A 25,954-nucleotide genomic window follows, 5' to 3' on the forward strand; every position below is an offset into this window, starting at 1 on the left:
ATAAAATGTTACTCTTAAGATGATATTGTTTCTCAGAAGTAGGCCCTGAGTCCTTCAGCCAAGAAGTGTTTGGGGGCTGTAGTCTTCTTATTTTGAACTAACAGTAAATGTAATAATGTCATGTTTTAACGGCATAAATGTAACAGTAAATATAACATTGTAATGGCATAAAGGTCATCATAAAATTAAAAACAGTGTAATATCATAACCACTGTTGGGTAAGATAGTCAAAAAAACAGTAATCCACTACAGATTACTAATTACTACTTTAAAATTGTAATCTGATTACGTTACTGATTACTGCACGTAAAAAGTAATCAGATTACTAATTACTTTACTTTCACGTTACTTTCAAAACCTATCAAACCTACAAAAATACACTACAAAGTGAAACTCATAGTTCATTCAGTACTTTTAGTGTGCGTCAATGTATGACATGATCAGAAAAAGTTGGACTTATCATCAAACATGCCTCAGGTGTTTGTAGGACTACCAGACCAATAAAATATAAAACGTTTCTAACTAGGCAAGTTTGGTGTTGCTTGCCAAGGGGAGGCACAGCTTAGCTATTATTGTATGGGTTGCAAAGTGCATTATCTTTCCTTATGCTCTGCTCATATCATGTTCACGTAAACTGGAACTCATATAGACATGTACACACCTGTTTTCCTGCTCAGCATCAGAGGATGTTAGTGTTTCAGTTTCCCCTTTACTGGTTTAAAAATAAATAACTAAATAAAAAATCGCCGTATATACATTTTTCCTCACACTGACTGTGAGCTATCGTTTGGCGGAATCGAGAGACTGTCAGCCAATAAGACATGAGTGTTTCCACATATTTTCCTGTAAACCCTGTCTGATTGGTCTCGCCTCCGTTCACTGAAGATATAAAATTACAGGTGATGTTCTTTTACGTCAGTTACGTAGTGACAAACGGCTCCAAGTGAAGAATTAATCGCGGCTAAAGAAAAAATCTTCGGGGCAAAACGTGATTTATTTTACTTAATATTGTTTTCTTAACAATAAATTTGTAACACAAGTAACGTAATTTTGTTGACTAATCAAATTACATAAAGTTAAAATGTAAAGCATTACATTACTGTGTTATCAGAAAAACTCATTAGATTACAGTAATGCGTTACACCCAACTCTGATTCTTTGAATCTTTTAAATAAGTTCTGATCGTAGAGAAATATATGCACACATATATGCTCATTTCCCCTGTACCACTGGTTTTACCACTGGCCATGGAATTTCAGAAAGACCTTCAGTCTCAGGACGCTCTACACTTTGACTGGCTGCCCCATTCACACTGAACGGATCTCCCTGATTAGTTGCTTGATTTGCTCCTTGGTTGGTCCAGCTAAAATCCAACCAGTTCCGCTTGAGCGCTGCTAAGTGCTTGATGTCGAGAGTGGTGAAGGTCGTGAACTGGACCTGGTTCCTCTTGCTGGTCGGGGAGTGAAGTGGTTCATTCCGTGCTGGCTTTGCCAGTGGACCGGCTGATTTGAGTAGCAAAGTAGGGTTTGTTCTCAGAGGCAGAGTGCTGCACCTTCTCCCCAGGGTTGCAGTCTTTTCTGTGGGGTTCTCCATAGCAGGGCTTGGTCCTTCCACTTCTATGCTTGGCACCTTTTGCTTCTGGTTGCTTGTAGTGGTGATTGGTACAGCACTGGATTGTTCCACAGCCATGCCCAGGCGCACCCAGTGATGCGTGTGCTCATCAGGGCCTTGGCACTGCATGAACGAATTCCTACCACGCAATCTAGCATTCTGTGTGCCACAGTTAATCAAGAAGATGATGATCGCCAAGCAGGAGAGTCCCAGTAACAAGTAGATGCAGACCTCAACATGTGTAAAGATACCAAATGTCCACACCAAATCTTGCTCATGTATAGGCACTTCCTGTTTGGGATGGGATGGGAAGTCTGAGATGTTAATCAAAACTTTAGCTGGATTGACTGTAGTAAGAAATTTTTCAGTGTCAGGCTTTGTAGCAATCATACCCTTGATGCTGTTGATCACCCTGATGGTGGAGAGAGCCCCTCCCATTGCCTCTTGCAGCCCGGACTTGGCTGACGTTGTAGAGATATCTCTTGTGGTGTTCTCTTGCATGCCAGTAGTTGAGTCCCTCCAGAGTAGACCTTGAAAGGGGGTCAATTTGGCTTCAGTTTGAGTCCTTTTATGCTCAGACGAAAGGAATTTGACCCTCACGTTGCCGGCACCAACAGCGAGCTTACTCTTGCGTTTCGACTTCTGACAGGCTTCACAGATGGCAAGCTCAGCTCTGAACAGCAAGCCCCATCCCTCTGACTCGGCCACCATAACAGGGCCTGGGACTTTTCTTATGGACACCACCCTGTTATCCAGCGAGGAGACTATGAGCTTGTAGCTGCTGGGATCAAACAAGTTGAGATGAGCCTGTGAGCCGTCACTGAAGTGCAGCCAACATGCAACCACTGCCTCCTGCAATACAACACAGATAAACTCATTTTTAAAGCTTCTTGGAAATGTGAATTTCCCTCACCATTTGTGCATTCCTTTGTCCCCTCACCATTTGTGCATTTACATACCTTCCTGTTTCATGCAATTATACCCTTCCACTTAACCAATCAATAGTTAACCCATTGTCCCTGTCGTGTGTCAAGCCTGATATATACTCTGCCTTTCTTTGAATAAATCAGACATCTTGCAATTTGACCTTTGTGTGTCTGTGTGTCATTTGGCAAACTCTTCCAAACTCTTGGTGCGGGAAGTGTTTAGTGAGGCGAGGGCGCCTTCTTTCTTGTGTATTTTCACTTTCTCTCTTCTTAAGAATCATAACCCGGAGGTTCTCTAGCTTCAAATCCATGAAAAACATTTAGTAATTAGCGGAGTCTGGATGTCAGCAGTGAGCTCCACATAACCAGAAGGATCAATATTTATGTACAATAAAATCCATCTGAGCTCCAGAGGACAGCGAGAAGAGTAATCAGAGTAACGAGATGTTAAGTGAACACCCACATCTGCTTGTTGAGCAATCACCACCACAGGCTACCCTATATTATGCATAGCCTGTGGAGATACACCACCAGCTTAGTGGATGAAGCCTCTCACTGAGATCTAATAGCCCAATATTGATTCGGTTAAGCAAACATAAATGCACAGATGCTGAACTGGCTGTCATCCTAATTAACTTAGATTATCTAATGCCTAAACCTTTTGTATAACAGCACGTAATGCACAAATGCTATTAATCTTTGAATGTTATTGCATTCCCAAAGTGTTCTGTTATGTATATATGAAGAAATATGAAGAAATAAAAACAGCTTATTTCTCTGCCACTTGATGATGACCTGTTTGGGGCTGTGCATGGTGTCCTGAGTGGTGGCTATGGCTGCGATGGCCCCGTTGCTGCCCGGACTGAGCTGCAGTGACAGCGAGAGACCTGACACCAGCTGCACACTGAGATCTGTGATGCTCACTTTATCATCTAGCACTTGCACCGTCCTCTCCCCCAGGACCAAGTCAGACAGGGGGGACATCACCTGAGTGAGAGGGAATAAAAACATGGATGAAAAAGGGTTGGGTTTTTTTGTTTTTTTTGTATTTATTATGGCTACATAATAATGACTTAAATGGTAATCATACTTATTTCACTGAATTCTTCAGCCAGCTTAGGAACTTAATACTTTCATGTTATCAGCTGAAATCAAAAGAACCTAGGCCACCAAGTAGTGGTGGTATAATCGTGTGGAGAAGGTTTTCTTGCCACACGTTGGGACGCTTGATACCAATCAAGCATCATTTGAGTGCCACAGCCACTATGTAGGACTTGTTTTACTGATTTACGTACAAGATGTTTTCACTTGCTAATATTAATTTATGTAGACTAGTCTGTGATTTAATGTATATATATATATATATATATATATATATATATATATATATATATATATATATATATATTTATTTTTTTTTTTACCCTTATATTTAATGTTAGCAGATCAGATCTAACCTTACAGATTGTAAGGTTGTGTATTCAAATCCCAGCACCGCCAAACTGCCATGCTTGGGTCCTTGAGCAAGACCCGTAACCTTTAGCTCAGTAGTATCACACATCAATTGTCACTTTTATTTAAAAACATCAGCCAAATGAGGAAATGTACTGGATTATGTGTTATTTTACTATGTAAGATATAATAATACATTCCTGTAAATATGTTTTACAGTTGTTTACTGCTAATTTTACAGTACAATGTAGCTATACTACTGTAGCTATAAAAATACAGCAGCTTTACTCAGTCTTTCCTTCATCAGCTTCTCTTTTTTCTCTTGAAGTTAATGAGACTTCTTCAAACCACAAACTGTAAACTTTTCTATCCTGAAGACTTTCCCTTAAAGGAAAACTTCAAATGAAAGCTTTACCACTGACCATTACAAAGTGCTGACACTAGAGACTCCTTTCATAGATGTTACATAAATGTCTCTTTACAGAAAAGTTCAGCATATCAATGATTACACACATTTTTAAAAAGCTCTATGTGGTGTGTCTGCAATACAAGTCCTTGTGAATTAGCTGTTACTATAGAAACGATAACGTCCAGAATCCAGAACTCAACAGCGCTGTGGTGTAACTATATTTGATATACTTGGGGGTGGCATTGGAGGCTTGGCGGTTAAGGCTCTGGGTTAATGATTGGAAGGTCGGGGGTTCAAGCCCCAGCACTGCCAAACTACCACTGTTGGGCCCTTGAGCAACCCTCTCTGCTCCAGGGTCATTGTATCATGGCTGACCCTGCACTCTGACCCCAGCTTCCTGACATGCTGGGGTATGTGAAGAAAAGAATTTCGCTGTAATGTATATGTGATTAATAAAGACTCATTATCACATATTTGCTACCATCTATAAATGTACCTACACATGTTTTCTATTTAATTAAGAGCTTTATTTCAGTGATGTGCATCGTTGTAAATGAATAAAGGAGGCAAATTAGTGAGAGTTGGACCTGGACAGTGGTGACTCCAGGAGCTCTGCCACTGAGCACGGTTTCTCTGTGCAGCTGAGCGATGCTTGTGTCCACAACCTTCAGAGAGTAGCGGACCAGCCGAGTCACATCCACCAGCCACTCAGGACCCAGGAAGTACACAGGAGAGGAAGCGCTTGAGTCCGACACCTCTGCCATGAAGGCTGTGAGTACTTGGATCTGGCTGTGTTGATACTGCACCATGCAGCCTCTGCCTTTCTTCTCATTATCCTCCTCACTCTCCCAACTCAGTCTTCGAGATACACAAAGAAAATGAATTCAATACAATGAACTTTCAGCTCTCCTCTTTCCTGCAGTCCTTCTGCTCTACGCACTGTCAGAAGAAAAGGATATTATACTGTACTATCACTAGTGTACATCTTTTGTACCTTTTATGTGTTTCACCTGTAAATGTTCATACAGTAACATCTTTAAATGATTTAGGGTACATGGATTACTAATTAGTTTGTAGAATAAATATATAAAAGTATTATACATGTACCTTTATAGAAGACATATAGCCTAATAAAGATAGGATATGTATCTTATTTTTAATTTTTTCTTTCATTTTTAATTTAAAAAAAAAAAAAAACTGTGGTGAGCAAAAAAAGAAACCTTCCCGTGACAAGGTAAGGTACAGTTTAGTTCTATTTTGTGTGTGTGCGAGTGTAAACAAACATAGGAAACAAGTATGTGTTCATTCAGTAAAAGTAAACCAAGCAGCACTCACTGCTGGACTCCAAGGAAAAAGGATGTTCTTTAATCAAGTAGCTCAATTTTGTAAAGAATAATGATTTATTAAATAAAACCTTGACATTATGACAACAGGTCTAATGGCATTATTCCATAATTACAATGAAGCCAAAAAGACAAGAGTTCTATAAGAATATCTCTAAACTTTTTTTTTTTTTTTACTGACACTTTGCTGTCATTCTGAAAAGAAAATATCTGTATGTGTCTTTGCATAATTTGGCATGACATCAAATTAATTAAATTTGTATTACTTAATTAAGAACTTAAATACACCCTGCCAGTCAAAAGTTTTTGAGCCTGTGGAGTTTTTTTTTTTTTGTGTGTGTTTTATTATAGTTTAATGACTATTATAGCCACAGACCAAACACAATGGTATAGAATAGTCATTAAATTAAAGAAACTAAAGGAAAGCAAAATCGTGGTGGAACTTATTAACTCACTCTCATATCCTAATGGAATTCTAAATGAGAGCTTTATTAAAGGAAACTGAAAACAAACTTGAGGGTAATACTGTTAAGCCTGTAGATAAAAGACTCGTAGACAGTCAGGCAGTCGGAGTGTATACCTCAGGATTGGGAATAATTTGATCCGAGTATTGTCTAACCTATGGTTGCCTCCGGAGATGGGGACCCTCCATCCCTTGATTTGGCTGAGCTTGGGGTCGGCCATGTTGATCTGCAGTGGCAGGCGTGGCATCCACACACTCACCTCCAGCTGGGCGCTCAGGTAGCTGTAAGTGAAGTTCAGCATCATCCTCATCCTCCCTCTTGTCTCCTTCCCATTCACATACACATAGTCGCAGCTCTCAGACACCTGTGTGTGTGTATGTGTGTGTGTGAATTACAGAAGGAAAAAAATAATTAGCATGATTGGGATATTAGACTTTTATATATATATATATATATATATATATATATATATATATATATATATATATATATATATATATAATGGCTTTCATAATGGCTTTTACTGTGTTCACTGTTCAGATGAAACAACAATGTAACTGTTTGACCATAATGATCAGTGCTATATGTATAAGAAAAGGATTGAGGCTTTTAATCCATTCCAACTGTGAAGCATGGGGATGGTAGCATTATGATGTGGGTGTGTTTTTTTTTTCTGGAAAGGGGACTGGTGCACTTCAGAAAAGAGATGCCATCATGAGGACGGAGAACTGTCTAGAAATTCTGAAGTAAAACCTCAAGACATCATCCAGAAACTTGAAACTTGATCACAAATGGATCTTCCAGCAGGACAATGATCCTAAACATACCTCCAACATTGTAACAAAATGGCTTAATGATTACAAAGTGGAAGCAATGGCGTGGACATCACAAAGCTCTGACCTGAAACCTGACTGAGTTACATCAGTTTTGTCAGGAGGAATGAGCAAAAATTACACCAGTATTGTGAGAATCTTCTGGAAAGCTACCCCAAAAGTTCAAGCAATTAAAAGGCCACCAAATACTATCAAAGTGTATGTAAACATTTGACCCACTGAAAATCTTATATAGTAAATAAAAGCTAAAATAAATCTGTCTTAACTATTTTTTTAAAAAATGACCTCTTATGGAAATAAAGTAGATACCATAATTGACTTACCAAATTAAATGGTAATAGGAAATGTGTGGAGAAAAATTGAGTTTGAATGTCTTTAGCCTAGGTGTATATAAGCTTTTGGCCTCAACTATATATGATTTATTATCAATTATTATGAATAATAATTAATTATTCGTTTTAGTTTGGAGTGTAGTGATGTCATCCCCCGTTGTTCTATCTACAAATGTCATTTGAGGAAAGTTTGTAACGCATTTGAGTGAGATACTATATCGTTAAATCAGTAACTTCAATGGAAAACTAAACTTCAGACAGCAAACATGTCTCAGCCCATCAACTCATTTTATTTTCTCTCTGAATATATCTTAAGAGGAATAAAAAGGTTTTTTAAAGATGCTTCATAAAGGTGACTATGATGCTTTTAAGCAGCCGGTAAATTGGAGAATTATTCTGAAATCACACTAATAAACGTGTAGCCAAAAACGTAGCCTGAAACTCATCACAGACAAAGATTGTGACAGTTTTACATAATATAATATAATATAATATATCAGTGAAAGGTGCTGTAATGGAGTGAGAATAGCTCTGTATGGCTGCAGTGTCTCATTTAGGAAATGTATGAGTGCAGTTAGCTGGCGGTCTCAGCTCCATGCTTCAGCGAGTGTCAAATTCTCAAACAAGTCAGTGCACTATGTCTCTCTCCAGTCATAATAGTCATTAAAAAATCATCACTCACTCCCTATAGGAGAGCACTGTACAGCGGGTGTGTGTCTTCATAATATAGTTGAGTTATCATCGCTGGTCGGTTGACCTCTATCACTGACTCTGTGGTTTTTAGTTTCTCAGTTAGAGCTGAAATAATCTGCAAAGAATAGATTCTTCTTTAGCCCTGACCCAGTAAGTCGCTTTAAACCTTTAGCTAAAGAGCAGCTCAGGAGAATGATCCAATAATAACTGGATAAAGGTCTCAACTCTTGATAGTAAATGCACAAAAGACAGCAAGTGTGTATTCTGGGTGTGATAAAAGCCCAGCTATATACTCTGTGTCAGTCTCCCAATATTCTCTCTCTCTCTCTCTCTCTCTCTCTCTCTCTCTCTCTCTCTCTCTCAGGTCTGGTGTGAGCTTTTCAGCTCTCTAATCTGTAAAAAGCAGCCGGGCAGCAGCAGGTCTTGTCACTTATCCTGCTCTCTGTGTTCTCAGCACTGCCATGTGTAATGGAGATGTCACCAAGTGCGAGTGTTTGGCCGGTAACAAGTAGGGCATGGTGGAGAGTGTAATTGCCGGAGCAGTGGGCAGCAGTGATGTAGGACCTTAAGAGTGTCTTCGTCTGTGGATGAGCAGCGAGTTGAGTTTGTAATGTCACTGATGGAGCCGTCTGTCTCCACTCCCAACACCTTCACCGGCACGGACACCATCTTACCATTCAGCACCGCCGTGTTGAGGAGGTTCGAGTTCTGGGCAGGAATAAACACAAAACTATATAAAGGAATGCTTATTAACGACAGATTAACAATGTGAAGCCCAAGGTTGGGTGGAGGAGTGGGTAATGCTTTATATGAGCATAGGTAAAAATGTTCTACATATTGTTTAACTACAAAAAAGTATGAAGGAAGATAAAGGAAGCAATTGCTGGGCCAGAGGAAGCCCCTGAATGGTTTGGCCAAAGGAAGGTCCTGCTTAACCAGAGGAAAGTTTTTTTGGGGGGGTCAGTATCAGCCTAATTCGATTTAGTTGTTCTTCTCCAGTCTAGCTGAACATGACATTTTCGACATAGCATATATTAATAAAGTGTTACCGTTTTTTTTTTTCTTTTTCTTTTCCATGAGACTAGTTGTATATACAGAGCCCTCCACTAATACTGGCACCCTTGGTAAATATGAGCAAAGATGGCTGGGAAAAATTGTCTTTATTGTTTAACCTTTTGATCCTTTGTTAACAAAATTCACAAAAATACTCTCATGGATATCAAACAATTGCCAACACAACACAGGTTTATCAAAAAAAAAAAAATATCTTTGTTAAATGTAGGTGTGCAACAACTATTGGCACTCCTATGAATTCATATGAGAAAAATATATTTGAAGTATATTCCTATTGATATTTTACATTGGTGACTAGGAACAGGAAATTTTTCAACCACAACTTCCTGTTTCACAGTGGTATAAATGAGGTAACACATAGGTCAAATTCCCTTAGTCATTCATAACAATGGGTTAGACCAAAGAATACTGCTGTGATGTGTGGCAAAAGGTTGAGCTTCACAAAACAGGAAGTAGCTATAAGAAAGTAGCACAAGCATTGAAAATGCCCATTTCCACCATCAGGACAATAATTAAGAAGTTCCAGTCAACTGGAAATGTTATGAATCAACCTGGAATTGGACATGTGTCTATATCGTCTCAACGCACTGTAGGGAGGACGGTTCGAGAGGCCAAAAAATCTCCAAGGATCACAGCTGGAGATTTGCAGAAGTTAGTTGCGTCTTGGGGTCAGAAAGTCTGCAAAACTACAATCCGAAGTCACCTACATCACCACAAGTTGTTTGGAAGGATTTCAAGAAAAAAGCCTCTACTCTCATCCAAAAACAAACTCAAGCGTCTTCAGTTTGCGAGACACTACTGGAACTTCAAATGGAGTCGGGTTCTATGGTCAGATGAAACCAAAATAGAGCTTTTTGGCAATAAATACTATAGGAGGTTTTGGTGCACACAGAGAGGTAGCCATATGGAAAAGTACCTCATGCCCACGGTTAAATATGGTGGTGGCTCTTTAATGTTTTGGGGATGTTTTTCTGCCAGAGAACCTGGACATTTTGTTAGTATAAATGGTATCATGGACTCTATCAAATATCAACAGATATTAAATGAAAACCTGACTGTCTCTGCCAGAAAGCTTAAAATGGGCCGTGGTTGGATCTTCCAGCAGGACAATGATCCAAACAATACATCAAAATCTGGATCTGGAGAGATTCTGTATGGAGGAACGGTCTCAGATCCCTTGCCATGTATTCTCCAACTTCATCAGGCATTATAGGAGAAAACTCAGAGCTGTTATCTTGGCAAAGGGAGGTAGCACAAAGTATTGACTAAAAGGGTGTCAATAATTATTGCATGCCTATTTTTAAGAAAGATATTTTTTAAAGATATATTTAAACCTGTATTGTGTTCGCAATTTTTTTATATCCATGAGAGCAGAGTGAACATTTTTCTGAATTTTTTAAACAAAAGATCAAACGGTTAAACAACAAAGACAATGTTTCACAGTCTTCGTTGCTGATAGTGGAGGGCACTGTGTAGTCTTCACCATGATATAAACACACACACACACACACACACACACACACACACACACACAAACGCATGCTTCACTGAGAGCTATGAATCATTGATGTGGTTATTGTACTTTTAGAGGTCAAGGCATCTTTTCAGAGGTTCAAAATGAAAATGAAAACATCTGGGCTTTGTATATTCCAAGTACAAATTTCCACTTTAAGCATTTAAGCATATTGCGGTGCAGTGAAGATACACGGATGAACTTTATAGGACAAAACTAATAGACATGCATATTTCCTCTCTCTCTGCCTTTCACTCACTCTCTCTCTCTCTCTCTCTCTCTCTCTCTCTCTCCCTCTCTCTCTCTCTCTCACACACACACACATACACACACACACACACACACAGCTCACCATAATAAGTGGTGCAATGCCCACATAGTCTCTCTGCAGCATGTAAATCCTCATCGTTCCTTCATCCCTGATCGGATTTCCAGGCCGTTCCAGACGCCACGTGATTGTCTGGATCTGTGCCGGGTCATCCTGCTCACGTGCGTCAAAGTCCAGCTGCAGGACCTCCAGCAGGCCCCTGAGAACCAAACACCAGCATCATCATCATCATAATCAATATGGCCTAGATTCACACAGCACACACACACACACACACACACACACACATTAACTCGAACAAACCAGGCAGTTTAATACCAGTGTTTACAGAAAGATAATGAGAGTGAGTCAATAGAGAGACATAACACAAATAATAAAAGCCACACAAATCAGGACAAACATCAGACAACAGTGACAATGTTATAATGAATGTTGATGTTGATGCTTATGTTCATGCACCACATTCACCATCACTGTTTACAGCTTTAGTTGACTTACAGAGACACGTTTATTATTACATCTGTTACATTACTTTATAAAAGACAAAAAAATATCATAGAAAGGTATTATTGATTTGTATGTTAGTGTCCGTGGTGCACGGTGGCTTAGTGGTTAGCACGTTCGCCTCACACCTCCAGGGTTGGGGGTTTGATTCCCACCGTGGCCCTGTGTGTGCAGAGTTTGCATGCCCCCTGTGCTGGGGGGGTCCTCCGTGTGCTCCGGTTTCCTCCCCAGTCCAAAGACATGCATGGTAGGCTGATTGGCATGTCCAAAGTGTCCGTAGTGTATGAATGTGTGTGTGATTGTTCCCTGAGATGGATTGGCACCCTGTCCAGGGTGTACCCCGCCTTGTGCCCCATGCTCCCTGGGATAGGCTCCAGGTACCCTGTGGCCCTGAAAAAGTATAATCGGTATAGAAGATGGATGGATGTTAGTGTCTCCTTTCCCTTTACCCTGAAAAGGATAAAGTGGTATAGAAGATGGATGGATGTTAGTGTCTCTATATCATTATATGAGAGTCCATCCATCTTCTACCGCTTACTCCTTCACCAATCAGCCTACCATGCATGTCTTTGGGGGAGGAAACTGGAGTACCCGGAGGAAACCCCCACAGCATAGGGAGAACATGCAAACTCCACACACACAGCCCCGCCGGGAATCGAACCCCGGACCCTGGAGGCGTGAGGCGAACGTCCTATATGAGAGTCTAATATATAATATACATCTGGCCAAATGTTTGTGGACACCTGACCATCACACCCATACAGTATGTGGGTTTTCCCCAAACAGCTGTCACAAAGTTGGAAGCACACAGTTGTGTGAGTGAACTGCACAGAGCCCTGACCTCAACCTCAGTGAAAATACCTTTGGGATGAACTGGAACACCGAATGTGCACTATGCCTCCTCACCCAACATCAGTGCCTGATCTCACTAATCCTCTTATAGCTGTATGGGTAAATCCCCACATCCATCCTCCAAAATCTAGTGGAAAGCCTTCCCAAAAGAGTGGAGGTTATTATAACAGCAAAAGGGGACTAAATGTATAATGCTTTGGTCCACAAGCACATACTGTATGAGTGTGATTGGACAGGAGTGCACATACTTTAGGCAACACAGTATACATCTAGGACTGGATAACAAGGCAAATATAATACATCACAATACTTGAAGAGATCAAAATGTAAAGCAATAGTGTTATCTACAAAATAGCTTATGAACAGTAAAAACTACAAATAAATAATATATAAAATAACATTTTTATATAAAATATATTTAAAAAACTAAAGCACTGAACGAAAGGTTAACACATAAACACACACACACGCACACACACACACACACATGCACACACACACACGTGCACACTAGCTGCTCTATGATGCCCTGACAATTTATAATTTTGTTAGTCATATTTGTGCAGTCCTTCATTTACATTAAGAGAAAAAAAAACAGATTTCACTAATCTTTCACACTAAATTATTCATTTTATGATCTCAACACTGATAAAAACATTAACTTCACATTAACTTACAAAACACAGACTCTCTCTGTTTCTCTCTCTCTCTCGCTTTCACACACACACACACACACACACACACACACACCCAATGCTCTATGATGTGCTGACAATTTTATTATTATTTTTTTAAAATAGTAGCATAACAGGCTAAGATTCATTAGCAACATCTTGTTATACAGTTCAGATTAGGATGATGTGACATCACTTGTTATTTTAATCCGTGCAAATATGTTTTTATGTTACATTTAAACAATTGAAGGGTTTATAACGACTAACAACATGTGCGATACAAATTTATTGCGATGTTATTTATCGCAATATATCAGCACGTCCAAGTCTGCAATTAAGTATAAGAAACTGAAAATAAGTATTTTGCTTATCATTGGAGTATTTTTCATCCTTTCTCTCATCCCATCATCTTCTGCCATGTGTTATGATGAATCCTCCCAGGTTTCCTGTTCGGTGGTTAATATCAGGGTTAAGACATGAGATCTTGGCTCTAATCTCATGCTAAATGTACCGGGTAAATGCACAGATATATCAGGGACGATTAGAGAGAAGTGGGTCATCCTGCGAGGTGGGGGGATGGGGGAGAGGATAGTGCAGGGACTGATGGGTAACCGGTGCCAAAGACTGAATGAGGTGTGTAAAGATGTGATAAATATCCAGGATTCAATGTTGTGCATCGAAGAGGGTCCAAGAGCCTCTCCAAACTCAGTGCTGTTGTTCTTTCCAGTGGACATGTTATTATTATTATGGGGCTGCCAACATTTTTGCAACTCACAAAAAAGGTATTGCTCAGAGGTTGCTTTTCTTAGTCTTAATGGTGATTCTCAGATATCTCTCATGTTAGTATCAACACGTCTCAGATATTTCTCCTAAAATTCCTTAGGAGCAATAAAAGTAGACACAGATGAGACATGAGAAAAAATTCTGAGAGAAAAGTAGTCAAAACTGAGAATGTGTTGTGAGAAACATGGGCGATTTCTTTATTGTCTTGCTGTCTCTTTCAAGACTCCATGATAGGAACATCCTATTGCTCAGAGGTTGCTCTTTCAAAGCTCAGGATACGAAGTTGTGATTCTCTTACAGTATGTGCCTCATTCAGATATCAATTTTGTCTTCACATGTTTAGCCTAAAATAAAATATGAAATAAAATATAAAAATAGACACAAATAAGACACGAAAAAGTTCTGAGAGAAAAGGAGTCCACCCATCCATTTCCTGTACCGCATATCCTACACAGGGTCACTGGGGAGCCTGGAGGCTAGCCCAGGGAACTCGGGGCGTGAGGCATGGGACATCCTAGATGGGATGCAAAACCAATGCAGGACACAATTGCACACACTTACACACTACAGACAATTTACAAATGCCAATCAGCTTACAATATATGTCTTTGGACTCGGGGAGGAATCCAGAGTACCTGGAGGTAACGTCTGAAGAACGAGAGAACATGCTAAATTTTCCTAGGGTATAAGAGGAATAAAACACTTGGGGATGTTTAGCTATAGGAAAATAACTTTGGTGTGGTAACAGTAACTCTGTCATGTTTTATTTCTCTGTCTTTGTCCTCAGCTATGATGTTCATATCAACCTAAATAAAGACATTTTGCTTTATGATGAATGAGAACAAGATTATACATTACTAATAGGATGGATTAGCATGTTTTTTGAGATATTTCTTCAAGTGATAACAGACCGAGGAGACTGTATTATGAATATGTAATGCTAATTAATGTTATTTATGACACGTAACAAAAAAGCTTGCTTGATATAGTTATATAGAACTTATTTACCCCCATCACATAGTCTTCATGCAGAACTCACGCTCTGAGCTGTCATGGAGAAAACAGGTTTCCCCAACATTGGGTCCAATAAGATGCATTATCAAGCTTTATCAAACAGAAATGTGGAGCATTTTTCTTTCATTATTATTATTTTACTCTGTTTTACAGTCTATTACTCAGTTCACTCGACTACAGAAGAACACTCTTATGGCAGCAGTGTTCTTAAGCTCAAGGAGAGATCTCACTCCACTGGTTCGATAAAACTGCGAATTCGAGTCCTTTTGGAAGCCTACAGAGTCACTAGTGGAATTAGTCATCATTACGATGTAAAATCAGACTGGTTTCACTGCTGAAATGAACTGCCAGCACTATTCTCTCTGCAGATTCTCTTACAAATCTTTAACAAACTCATGTGGACTTATGTGGCCATGTTAGCATAGAGCACTTTATTACGAACACAGAGAAAAATTTCTCTCTCTAAGTCCTAATGATGAAAAAAATATTTTTAAATAATGAACTGCCAGTTTCACTACCAGTGGAATTTAATTGCATTAGCTATCTAAAACTGAGTTTGTTTAATTTCCTGAATGATTCATTTTCATCTTTCATGCCAATTAGTGCATAAACTAGTTGACTCTTCGAGACGGCGTATTTTAGTGACCTCGGAGATCTGACTCACATTTCTGAAGAGTCAAGAGAAATGGATCGAGTGATGCTTTCACTGATCAGTATTCAGTATTCATAGTTGTGTAATGCTGTTAACAGCAGACTGTAATCAAGAGTCCAAATAATCCAGTAAATCTTATAAACAACTGAGTCGTTGGTACAATGACCATATTGAGCATAACAAATTAGAGCCGGTTAAAGTCAGTCATCGTTGGTTTACTGATTTGGATTTATTCAGTTTAGTGAATAAATTTAGTGGTTGAGTGATTTGGATTTATTTACTAATATTCAGTACACAATGTGAAACATTTGTTTAGGATAAGTTTCTTCTTTCTCACTTCAAGCTGATGTTTGGGTCATTTTAAAATTCACTCACAGCTTTCTCATGTTCGTTTCTCCCCATTTTTCTTCTGTAGACTTCAGGTGCATGTACAGTTGCGATCAATGTTATTTAACCCCCATTTGTAATAAAAACAGGTTTATTGTCAAATTTATAGACTTTCAGCTTTGTTATGACGAACAAATCAAACAAAAGCAGTTGATATAGTTCAACACAATGAATGCTTCAAGTGGTTTCTCCAAATTCAACTGAAAATGCAGCTTAGAATGACTTCTCCAGTCTCAAAATTATTCAACCCCCTGAATAGAATCCCTCACAACAGCACAAATATGCATTAGTTGCACCAGGTGTGCTTGAGCTGGAACACATGAAATACCTGAACTGGCTAGGGGTAGAAAATGTATGAAATACCTGGACTGGGCAGAAAAAGGAAGCTATCAACGGCTGCAACCAGATTTCTGAGAAGGCAGGTTGTGAAAAAGTTGTGTAGTGGGACTGCAAAAGACCTGCAGCAAGACTTGGTGGCACTGAGATTTCAGTGAACACAGTAAGGCGCGTACTAAACGCAAAAGGTTTCCATGCCAGAACGCCAAGACGTACACCACTACTGTCCCAAAAGAACAAGAAAATTCGGCTCAAACTCATATAAATAAGCCACAGAAGTTTTAGGATGCTGTTCTGTGGAGTGATGAAACAAAACTGTAACTTTTCGGCAAGATGGATCTGCGGTATGTCTGGAGGAAGAAGAATGAAGAAAGAACACTCTGTTCACAGTCAAGCATGGTGGTGGCTCGGTGATGCTCTGGGGCTGCTTTGCATCCTCTGGCACTAGAAACCTGCAACGTGTGGAAGGCAAGATGGATTCATTGAAGTATCAGGAAATCCTAAAAGAAAACGTCATGCTGTCTGTGAGGAAGCTGAAGCTTGGGCATCATCGGACATTAAAACAGCACAATGATCCCAAGCATACCAAGTATCCCATGCACTAGCCAATGAGAATAAATCACTGTTAAGCCCGCCCACACAAGAGGTTTGTGCCAGTTTGGCGAACATAAACTTGTGGAGTGTAAACAAAACAAAACAAAATTGCCTCTGAGTTCACAGTTTTCATTTTCAGTGTTTTTCTTCTTTCCCATTGTTGGTTCATTTCTTGAAAAATTAAGTCCAATACTTTTGGCACAAATTTAATTCCATATTCTGGCACCTAGGTTGTGGAATGAACTTCCCCTAGATATCCAAATAACTGAGTCACTGGCAGTCTTCAAACAAAGTCTAAAGACCTACCTCTTGCAGACGTAGCCCTTTAAAAAAAAACAAAAAACATTGTGTTGTCTGTGTGCTCTTCTGACTATATCACATCCCCAACAGAGTTTTCAGACTGATGGTATTCTTAGTCTGTGACCTAGTGAACCAGTATCAGAATGTATTTATTTATAGAGACTACAAAGCACTTCTGTAAGTCGCTCTGGATAAGGGTTTATGCCAAATGCCATAAATGTAAATGAAATATAGTGTGACTAACCATAAAACTGTAACAGCAACATAAAAACAAGACTGGCATAAATAAAGAAAAAAGGAAGGAGGAGTCTGGAGGAATGAAAACATGGCCAGCCTCTCCTTTCTTTATTTAAAAACTTTTCATTTTTTACTACTGTTGTCTGCATCCAATACATTCATAACAGTGACGGGACCTTGGTCTTATGTAAAACACAATCCACAGCAATATCTCCATGTTAAATTTTTCTTTAAAAAAAAAACTCATCAGGTTTGGTCACATGTAATTTGTAATGCACAAAGTAAGTCTCAAAATCAGATTTTAAAGTTTAGCAGCAGTCATCTCCATTAACAGCGCTGTGTTCACACTTTATGTCACATTGTGGAAAAAATCAATAAAGGAAGAACAATGAAAACAGTCTAGAGAAAAGTGAAGTCTTGCCTTTTTGCAGTGATGGTGCTCTTCCTTTGACAGGTCACAAACACAATTTGGGTCTTGTCTGGTTTTCCAGGATCCAAGGTGATGTCCCATAGCTGAGTATCACTGGGTCTCGCGGTACTGAAAGACAAACCTCTATGTACTGTGGCTCTGTAACACACACATACACACACACACACACACACACACATACACAATCATTATTTTTAAACAGTAGTGTTACAAGTCTCAAAAAGTGACCTGCATATGCAGTATGCTCCAGTGGTGTGTTCAAAAAAGGACTTTAAGTTTGCTTTAAGTGGTCAACGTCATGAGAACACTGTTCCTAAGAAAACTGGAAATTTATTTGCTGGAATAGAGGTTAATGATTCAGCTAGCTAGCACAGAAATGTCATAAATAACGACATTACTTCAGACATAAAAAACATGAAAGTGTATATGTTATACCCTGACATTGCCAGGTGAATAATACGTGATCACTAAAACCACAGGTCCTCCATCTGAAAACGTCTGGGTTATGCACGTAAGCCTCTTCCCTGAGAATGGAACGACCGGTATCTGTCTATCGGTATCTCTTAGGTTGTTGTTCATACAGACAACCGACATGCGGCTTCGCTGAAGACAAATGAGCTGCTGACGTGGTTTACAGGCTCCGTTTTATAGCCACGCGACACACAAAATGTCACGTCCCCTGACCACGGCAGGCCTATAAATAGGCATGATTTTACACAGACTTCAGATACTGGTCACGTGCGAGGGCGCTTCCCAGAGCGTGAAGCTCGCACAACGTTGAGTTTTGAAAGGGAAAAAAAATTGCATGTGAAAATAAACGAATCATTTAAGAAAAATCACAGTTGAAAATAAATTAGTAATAGAGTATGTGATATATGAAAATAAATGATTCATGTGTAAAAATCATCTGAAAATGAATCATGTGTAAAAATCTGATGTGAAAAGAAATTAATAATATTTTTTAAATCCCATGTGAAAAGAAATGAATTGTCTGTAAATAATCAAGTGGAAAATGAATCATGTGTAAAGAAATCAAATATTGTAAAAAAAAAAAAAAAAAAAAATCAGAAGTGTAAATAAGTTGATCGTGTATAAATGATCAAATAAAAAATGAATCGTGTAAAAATCAAATGAAAAATGAATCATGTGTAAAAAAAAAAACCCCAACAACAACAAAAAAGCATGTGAAAATAAATGAATCTTTTTTTTTTAAAAAAACAACATAAAAAAAGGTGAAAATAAAGGAATCATGCAAACAAAATGATGTGAAAATAAATAAATCATGTAAAAATCACATATGAAAATAAATGAATCGTGTAAATAAACCACCTGAAAATGAATCATATAAATAAATAACGTGAAAATGACTCGTGTAAATAATAATAATAATAATCAAGTGAGAAAGAATGAACCATGTATAAAAATCATGTGAAAATAAAGGAATTATGTGTAAAATAAACAAGCAGAAATTAAAAGCACATGGTCTTGCAAGTGTCTAAAACCACGTGAAAATTTGACATCATTGCATCATGTCACATGACAAGTCTGTGTGATTTTGTTCTGTAAGTGCTGGAATCTTTAAACTTATCTTAAAATCTTTAAACTTTAAAAGTGGGACATCAGTTAGAGAAACATCCTGAATCCGGGTCAGAACGGCTGGACTTCTGCGTGCTGGGGTCTTGTTGCAGCACAACAACGCTCGGAGTGATTTCCTTGTTTTTAGACTACTAAAGAAGGCATTAGGCAGAAAGACCTTCTGCTCGGATAAAGAAGTGTAACAGATGGTACATCAGTGCACACGCAAACGAAACCATTTTTTCTAGAGGAATCCAGACACTTGTTAAGTGCTGGAACCCTTGCATTGAGCCAAATGGAGATTATGTAGAAATCTCATGTTCTATTTTGTACAAAAGTCTTATGTGCCAAATTCTTTTATTAGAACTTTTCTTATAGATATTTGTTTTATGACTTTTTCATCACTGAGTCAGTACAAAAACACTTTGTATTTCCAACCAATACAACAAAAATGAAGTGTTACAGACAAATGCTTGTATGTCAGTAAAGAAAACAACATGAAAAAAAGAAGCAAGTGAAAAACCAAAGTCTCCAGAAGAACTGAGATAGAATCTCCAAGATGCTCAGTAAAATTAGCTGAGATTGAGAAACCGAGATTGTAACAAATACAGATTTTCTCAAAACAGATTTGTAGATCTCATTGTACAGTTTGCTTCTTCAGATTTGCACTGGAGCTACACGGCTAATGTAGGAAACAAGTAATGGAAGAAAGACCTCCAATTTAGCAACATGTAAACTATATGTCTAAATCATCACACACATCAGCTGCAGGCAGCGATCCTCTCTCTGCAGGCCGCATGATACGCTGAGGCAATTACACACTTAATAATAAACACAGGACAAAAAAAAAAAAAATCGTCTGACAGCAAGACAAGGGAATGGTAAGAATTCACCGGATGAGAGCGACAGTATGGTATAGGAACTAGTAGCCACAAAAAGCAGGTGTTGGGTAATTAGAAGGCTGACGATGGTGAAATCTGATTGGGCGCTTTAGTGCTTTGAGACAACAGCTTGATTAGATGGGGATTTGGGACTCTTATTTGCATATCATCATAATAGCTGAGGCCGGAAAGAATTAGAGTTACACTGTGAGCATATTGGTTTATGCTAAACGTGTTACTCTTAATTAAATGCAAAATATTTGCAAAGGGGATTTATGAGTAGGATACACTGATGCTGATAGTTGTCTCGGGATCGGGATCGGTCCGATACCTTGCTCATTTAATCGTTTTCATTAAAAATAATGTGAAAGCATGTAATTGCATGTGATATACAGTATGTCAATGAACAAACCGCACGAAATGCCCGCGATCTGCATGTATTTCATGTTTAATTATGGCGATCAAAGCAAAGCAGACTGCAAATGCAAACTGTGCTCCGAGAAAATATCAAGAGGAGGAACTCCAGCATCTTCCTACAATACAAGTAACATTCCGAGTTAGCACTTCAGTTCTGCAAGCTCTGAGATATGCTTCCTGCACTTTCCCCTCACTTTCCTGGCACCTTGCATTCATTTTTAATGTCCACACTTGCTGATACTGCTCTGCGCATATCAGGTCGACTGTCCTAGCAGTTATTTTATGCTTAGCAAGAAGAAACTTCCATAAATGCACATGTAATAATAATGTTTTTACATTATTATTATTATTATTACATTATTACAATAATGTTTTTAACCCCCCCCCCCCCCCCCCCATCGGACTTGGCCTTTAGCTTCTTCTCTATGCTTTGTCGTTTGTTTGTTTGTTTGTTTGTTTGTTTGTTTGTTTTAAACTAGATTGAACCTTCAAACTTATTATTTTATTGATTGATTTTATTTTCTTATTTGTTCTATTTAATTCATCTTTTGTCCTGGTGTATTATACACACCACAGAATACAATACATTATATACAGTATATTATGCATTATCACGCATCATGTTGGATTCTGGCCCAAAGATGTTGATTCATTTTCCACAACAGAAGTTCAGACTATAGTACAGCTGCATAGTACAGTTCATTCAAAGGGGCTTGTAGGGTTGATGCACCACAAAACTAATTCAAAATTGTGTGTAATCTTTGATATAGTGACATTTTCTATGAAGCAATTTATTGATCACTTATGGAAGGAATCTCCAGTGTCAGCGCTTTGTAACAGCCAGAGGTACAGCTATAACGTAATCAATCAACAAATTCGGACTAATCAGAATCCCGAATGTATACGTTTCCCTACATAGGAAAGTCTTCAGGATGAGTAACTTCAAGAGAGAGAAACAAAGGGAAGCTGGTGAAGGAACGACTGTTTATAGCTGCTATAACATAATAGATAACAGGAATTAACTTGTATTGCAGACATTCCACAACATTAAAAGGAACTATAAATACATCATACATTCGATCTTTCATAATAACAATTGTAAATGCTGATAAAATTGCTGTTGTTTAAAAGGAATAAATCATTTGGGGATGTGCTATAGGGAAATAATCAGATTACTTATTCATTTACTGTAACAACACACCCTCTCATGTTATATTTATATTTATATTTAGTTCTCCATGTTGGGGGCGTGTCTAATTCTGTTTCTTGCCACCAGAAGCGTTTGTTTTCTGAATCCACACATAAATATATTTGCAGAAAACTTTGATTAGTTTCAGACGTCTTTGTAAATGAACGTACACTTTTGATTTATATTGATGAGAGTGTTTATTGACAGCGTGAAAAACGTGTGTAGTGTTATAGTGAGTTCGGTGAGGTAAGGATGATGTCTCAGAGACAAGTGAAAGATGTTAGCCTCCGACAGTTGACGTGTCTTATTTATTTCCATCAGTGTATCATGACTCTGAGAAACCTTTACCATTTACTCGGCTGCTTTAGACACATCCACATATACACACACACACACACACACACACACACACACACTCAGGAATCCAGAGTTTTCTAGAAGTTTAGTCAAACACATCTGTTTCCCCAGCGTTTTTGAGCACTGGGTGCTCATGGGTACACTGAGTTTCTCCTCTCAGCGTGTGGTAGTGAGAGAATGAGATTGTGTTCATGCACCATTTCACTCAGAGCCGTAATCGCTGTGGGCCGTGCAGCTCAGAGGAGCATTAATCTGACTGTGCCTCACAGCCTCAGCCTCCTCTCCAGTCTTAACATGCACTTTTTTTAGCTTTATCCACCAACCAGCCAGACACTTTGCCTGTACCCGCTGTCCAGTGCACAGAAATGGAAAGTGAGACGTGTGCCAGCATGAAAACTCCTCCGGAACTTATGGAGTGCAGCAGGAGAGCAGACAGCGAAACGGCTAAAGTGGGAAGGAGGAACGAGCACAGCCAACAGCACTCTGACAAGCTCTGCTATCATCTCTCTTCCGCTCTGTCTCTCTCTCTGTCCATACCACTTCATTAAAATCATCTACACAGTCATGCTGTTTATTTCTTTCTTTCTTTATTTTTTGCAATGTGGCTCTACACACATTGATGAGCAACAAATATAACCCCTGGCAACCATTATGGAATCAGCACACTTAGAGATTGCTCACCCGGCTTTTTTACTTCGTAGCAGATAAACAAATCACAGATATGACACAAAACAATTTGTGTTTAATAGCTGAACATTCTGGCTTCATGAAAAATACCTCAAACAAATTAAAGTAAATTGTTTTAATTATTTTTTTTCCAGATAAAATAGAGGAAAAAATGATGGAATCATCAACAACAACAAAAATCACAATTAGAACTTTGTTGCTTCTCTTCAGGCTTTTATGATGGCTTGAACTCACTGATGTATGCACTAATGAAAAACAAAATTCTCCATCAAGCTGGTTCCAACTTTCTCGACTAGCGGTTGACAGATCTGCTTTGCAGTATGGAGCCTTGTCATGGATTTCTATCCGGACTGTTTGCTGGCCATGTCACTGAGTTGATCTGCCTGTCCTGAAGATAAGCTTTAAAACTTTTTGCTCTGTGGCAAGATACATTATCATCCTGAACAATGACTTCATCATCTCCAAACCTATTTTCTGTTGATAGAATGAGAAAAGTGTCCAAAATTTCAACGTACACCTGTTCATTGACTGTTGAGGTCTCTCCTGGTCCTTTACATCACATAAAACCCATATGCAGTTTTGTACTTGGATCTCCTAGTTCAACAAACAGACTTCATATAAAACCATAATGAACTTTCTTTTACTTTTACACGATCCGTTGTTGCCCAGATGAGGACGGGTTCCCTTCTGAGTCTGGTTCCTCTCAAGGTTTCTTCCTCTTAACATCTTGGGAGTTTTTCCTCGCCACAGTCGCCACTGGCAATTGGGATAAATTCACACATTTAAAATCTGTATCCCGTGTTTATATATTTCTGTAAAGCTGCTTTGAGACAATGACCATTGTAAAAAGTGCTATACAAATAAAAATGAATTGAATTGAATATCATAAATGAGTGAGTGATTGTTTTCTTCACGCAGTCATCTTTATATGTTTCATTAGAACAGCACCAGAAAAAAGTTCCAGTATCATCTCCTTGGCCAATGAAGCTTCGTGATTCATCACTGGATATCACTTTTATCCAATCACCCATACTCCATGATTGCCTCTTTTTAGCCTACTCGAACCTTCTTTTCTTCTGTTTAGCTGTTAGTGCTGCTTTTTGTTTGGCTTTTCTAAACGTAAATCCCATTTCATTCGGCGATTTCTTACAGTTACTATCACAAACATTGACTCCTGTTTCCACCCATCTGATTTTCTTTTCTTTTGTTGTGCATTTTCTATTTTCAATGCATATTGCGTTTGTTTTCTATCCTGCCGCTTTGACGTCTTCCTTGGTCGACTCGTATGTTTTCCTTTTATAACCTTCCCATTTTGTTTATACTTGCACCAAATTCGATGTTCAGCTATTAAACAAAAAAAATGATCAAAACCACTTCTTTCAGGCCGAGTATTAGTGTATGGTTTTTTTTTTGGGACTTGATGCTGGTTCTGATACCAAAATGAGTAACCTACTTATTATTGAGCAATCACAACAGTCACAGATCATTTTATTTAGCGCTGTGTACAGTGTATTGATTGCTGCCATGTGCTGCTAGCAATGAACTCCTCGTGCTGAGTTTTACGTCTAAGATGTTATGGCATTTAAACAGTATTTATAATAGGGAGTAGTACAGCAGAGCAGTATCGGTGAGTATCAAGTCTGTTAAAATAGACTTGCGGCTATAAAAAAATTAATTTGTTTATACTGATTGAAATTGTCTGATAAGTCAGTTTCCATTCCACTGGCAGAATGGAAGGCCTATGTACTGCGAGAAAAGGTTACGTTTTATTCATTTATTTATTTTGTGTGTTACTATTTTGAAATGTTACTGTGAAGAAACCACATTTGTAATGAGCATTTTGCTAAGCTATATCTAAAAATCATTCCTGTTTTGTGTTCATACTGTACGAACGTCCTCAAGTTTTTAGACTAATAATGATAATGAGTCTTTATTAATCACATACATTTCAGCACAGTGAAATTCTTTTCTTCACACACCCCAGCATGTCAGGGAGCTGGGGTGAGAGCGCAGGGTCAGCCATGATACAGCGCCCCCTTGAGCAGAGAGGGTTAAGGGCCTTTCTCAATGGCCCAAGAGTGGCAGCTTGGCAGTGCTCAGGCTTGAACCCTTGACCTTCCAATCAGTAACCCAGAGCTTTAAACACCAAGTCACCACCGCCCCCCCAATGGTACTCTTAGTCCCTGACTTAGTAAACTAACATAAGGATATGTTTTTCTGCAAGTCACTTTGGTTAAGTCTGCTAAATGCTGTAAATGTAAATGTTAAATATAGAGTGTACGTGTTATTTTAGTCTTTTTTGCTATCCTGATAAGCTACACTAATGTAGGAGAAAAATATACACATTTCTCCATTCATTTACTGCTTCTGCTAGTTCCTAGACAACACAATGACTCTGACTCACTGGAGCATCAGAAAATGCACAGAAATATTTGCCAAAATTTGCCAAAATATTGAATATGGATTTACATGCCTGACTAATAAATAGGCAAAGCTTGCTGTGTTAGAAAATTTGAAATGTCGATTTGAGGTTGTTTGCCCAAGAAGTCTGGGAACCCCAGGTGTAGACGTTGACGAGCAGTGGGAAAGGAAGTGCATGTGTCTGAGTGCTCGGTGCTCAGAGAACTGAAGTGCTCTCACGTGATACAGTTTCTCTGCATGCTTTCTTCACTGGTACGCTTCACTTGTGAATGCCTTTGTGTGTGTATTTCATGGGACCTTGTGCTCATTTCTTATAGCTCTGCTCGCTGATACTGTTCTGGACGCACAAGGTGAGCAATACTAACAGGATTAAATGTGATCCGATCTTAATTTTAAGATACAATTAGAGACAAACACTATATGCTTAAAGTATTGACAAACTTGTTCTTGTTAAAACTGAATATAACATTTATATTAACCTCTTGTTAATGAATCATTGGCCAACTGGTGTTCCAGTTAATGAGATGTGAACAGGAGTAAATACAATCTACAGAGGGCCTTAGAAGGAGAATTATAGGCCCCAAGAGAAACAGGACAAGACCTACAGAAATTATCTGTTCAAGTCTCCACTGTTCAGCGTTTTGGCAGAAACGTACAATGCATTCTGACAATTATGTGATAAAATC

General features: G+C 38.7%; 1 protein-coding gene across 1 annotated transcript in view; it reads right to left on the reverse strand.

Annotated features, from left to right (window-relative positions):
* Positions 1-1,212: 1,212 nt before the first annotated feature.
* si:dkey-1d7.3 (transmembrane protein 132D) overlaps positions 1,213-25,954 on the reverse strand; it is a 37,554-nt gene continuing 12,812 nt past the window's right edge. The window contains exons 3-9 of the mRNA XM_053649434.1: positions 17,733-17,879; positions 11,003-11,177; positions 8,628-8,771; positions 6,361-6,569; positions 4,986-5,256; positions 3,333-3,524; positions 1,213-2,463 (exon numbers count right to left, since the gene is read on the reverse strand). Coding sequence (XP_053505409.1) covers positions 1,213-2,463; positions 3,333-3,524; positions 4,986-5,256; positions 6,361-6,569; positions 8,628-8,771; positions 11,003-11,177; positions 17,733-17,879 — 2,389 coding nt within the window. The remainder of the gene's footprint in view (positions 2,464-3,332; positions 3,525-4,985; positions 5,257-6,360; positions 6,570-8,627; positions 8,772-11,002; positions 11,178-17,732; positions 17,880-25,954) is intronic.

This window comes from Ictalurus furcatus, chromosome 18, assembly GCF_023375685.1.
Source record: "Ictalurus furcatus strain D&B chromosome 18, Billie_1.0, whole genome shotgun sequence".
Classification (NCBI taxonomy): domain Eukaryota; kingdom Metazoa; phylum Chordata; class Actinopteri; order Siluriformes; family Ictaluridae; genus Ictalurus; species Ictalurus furcatus.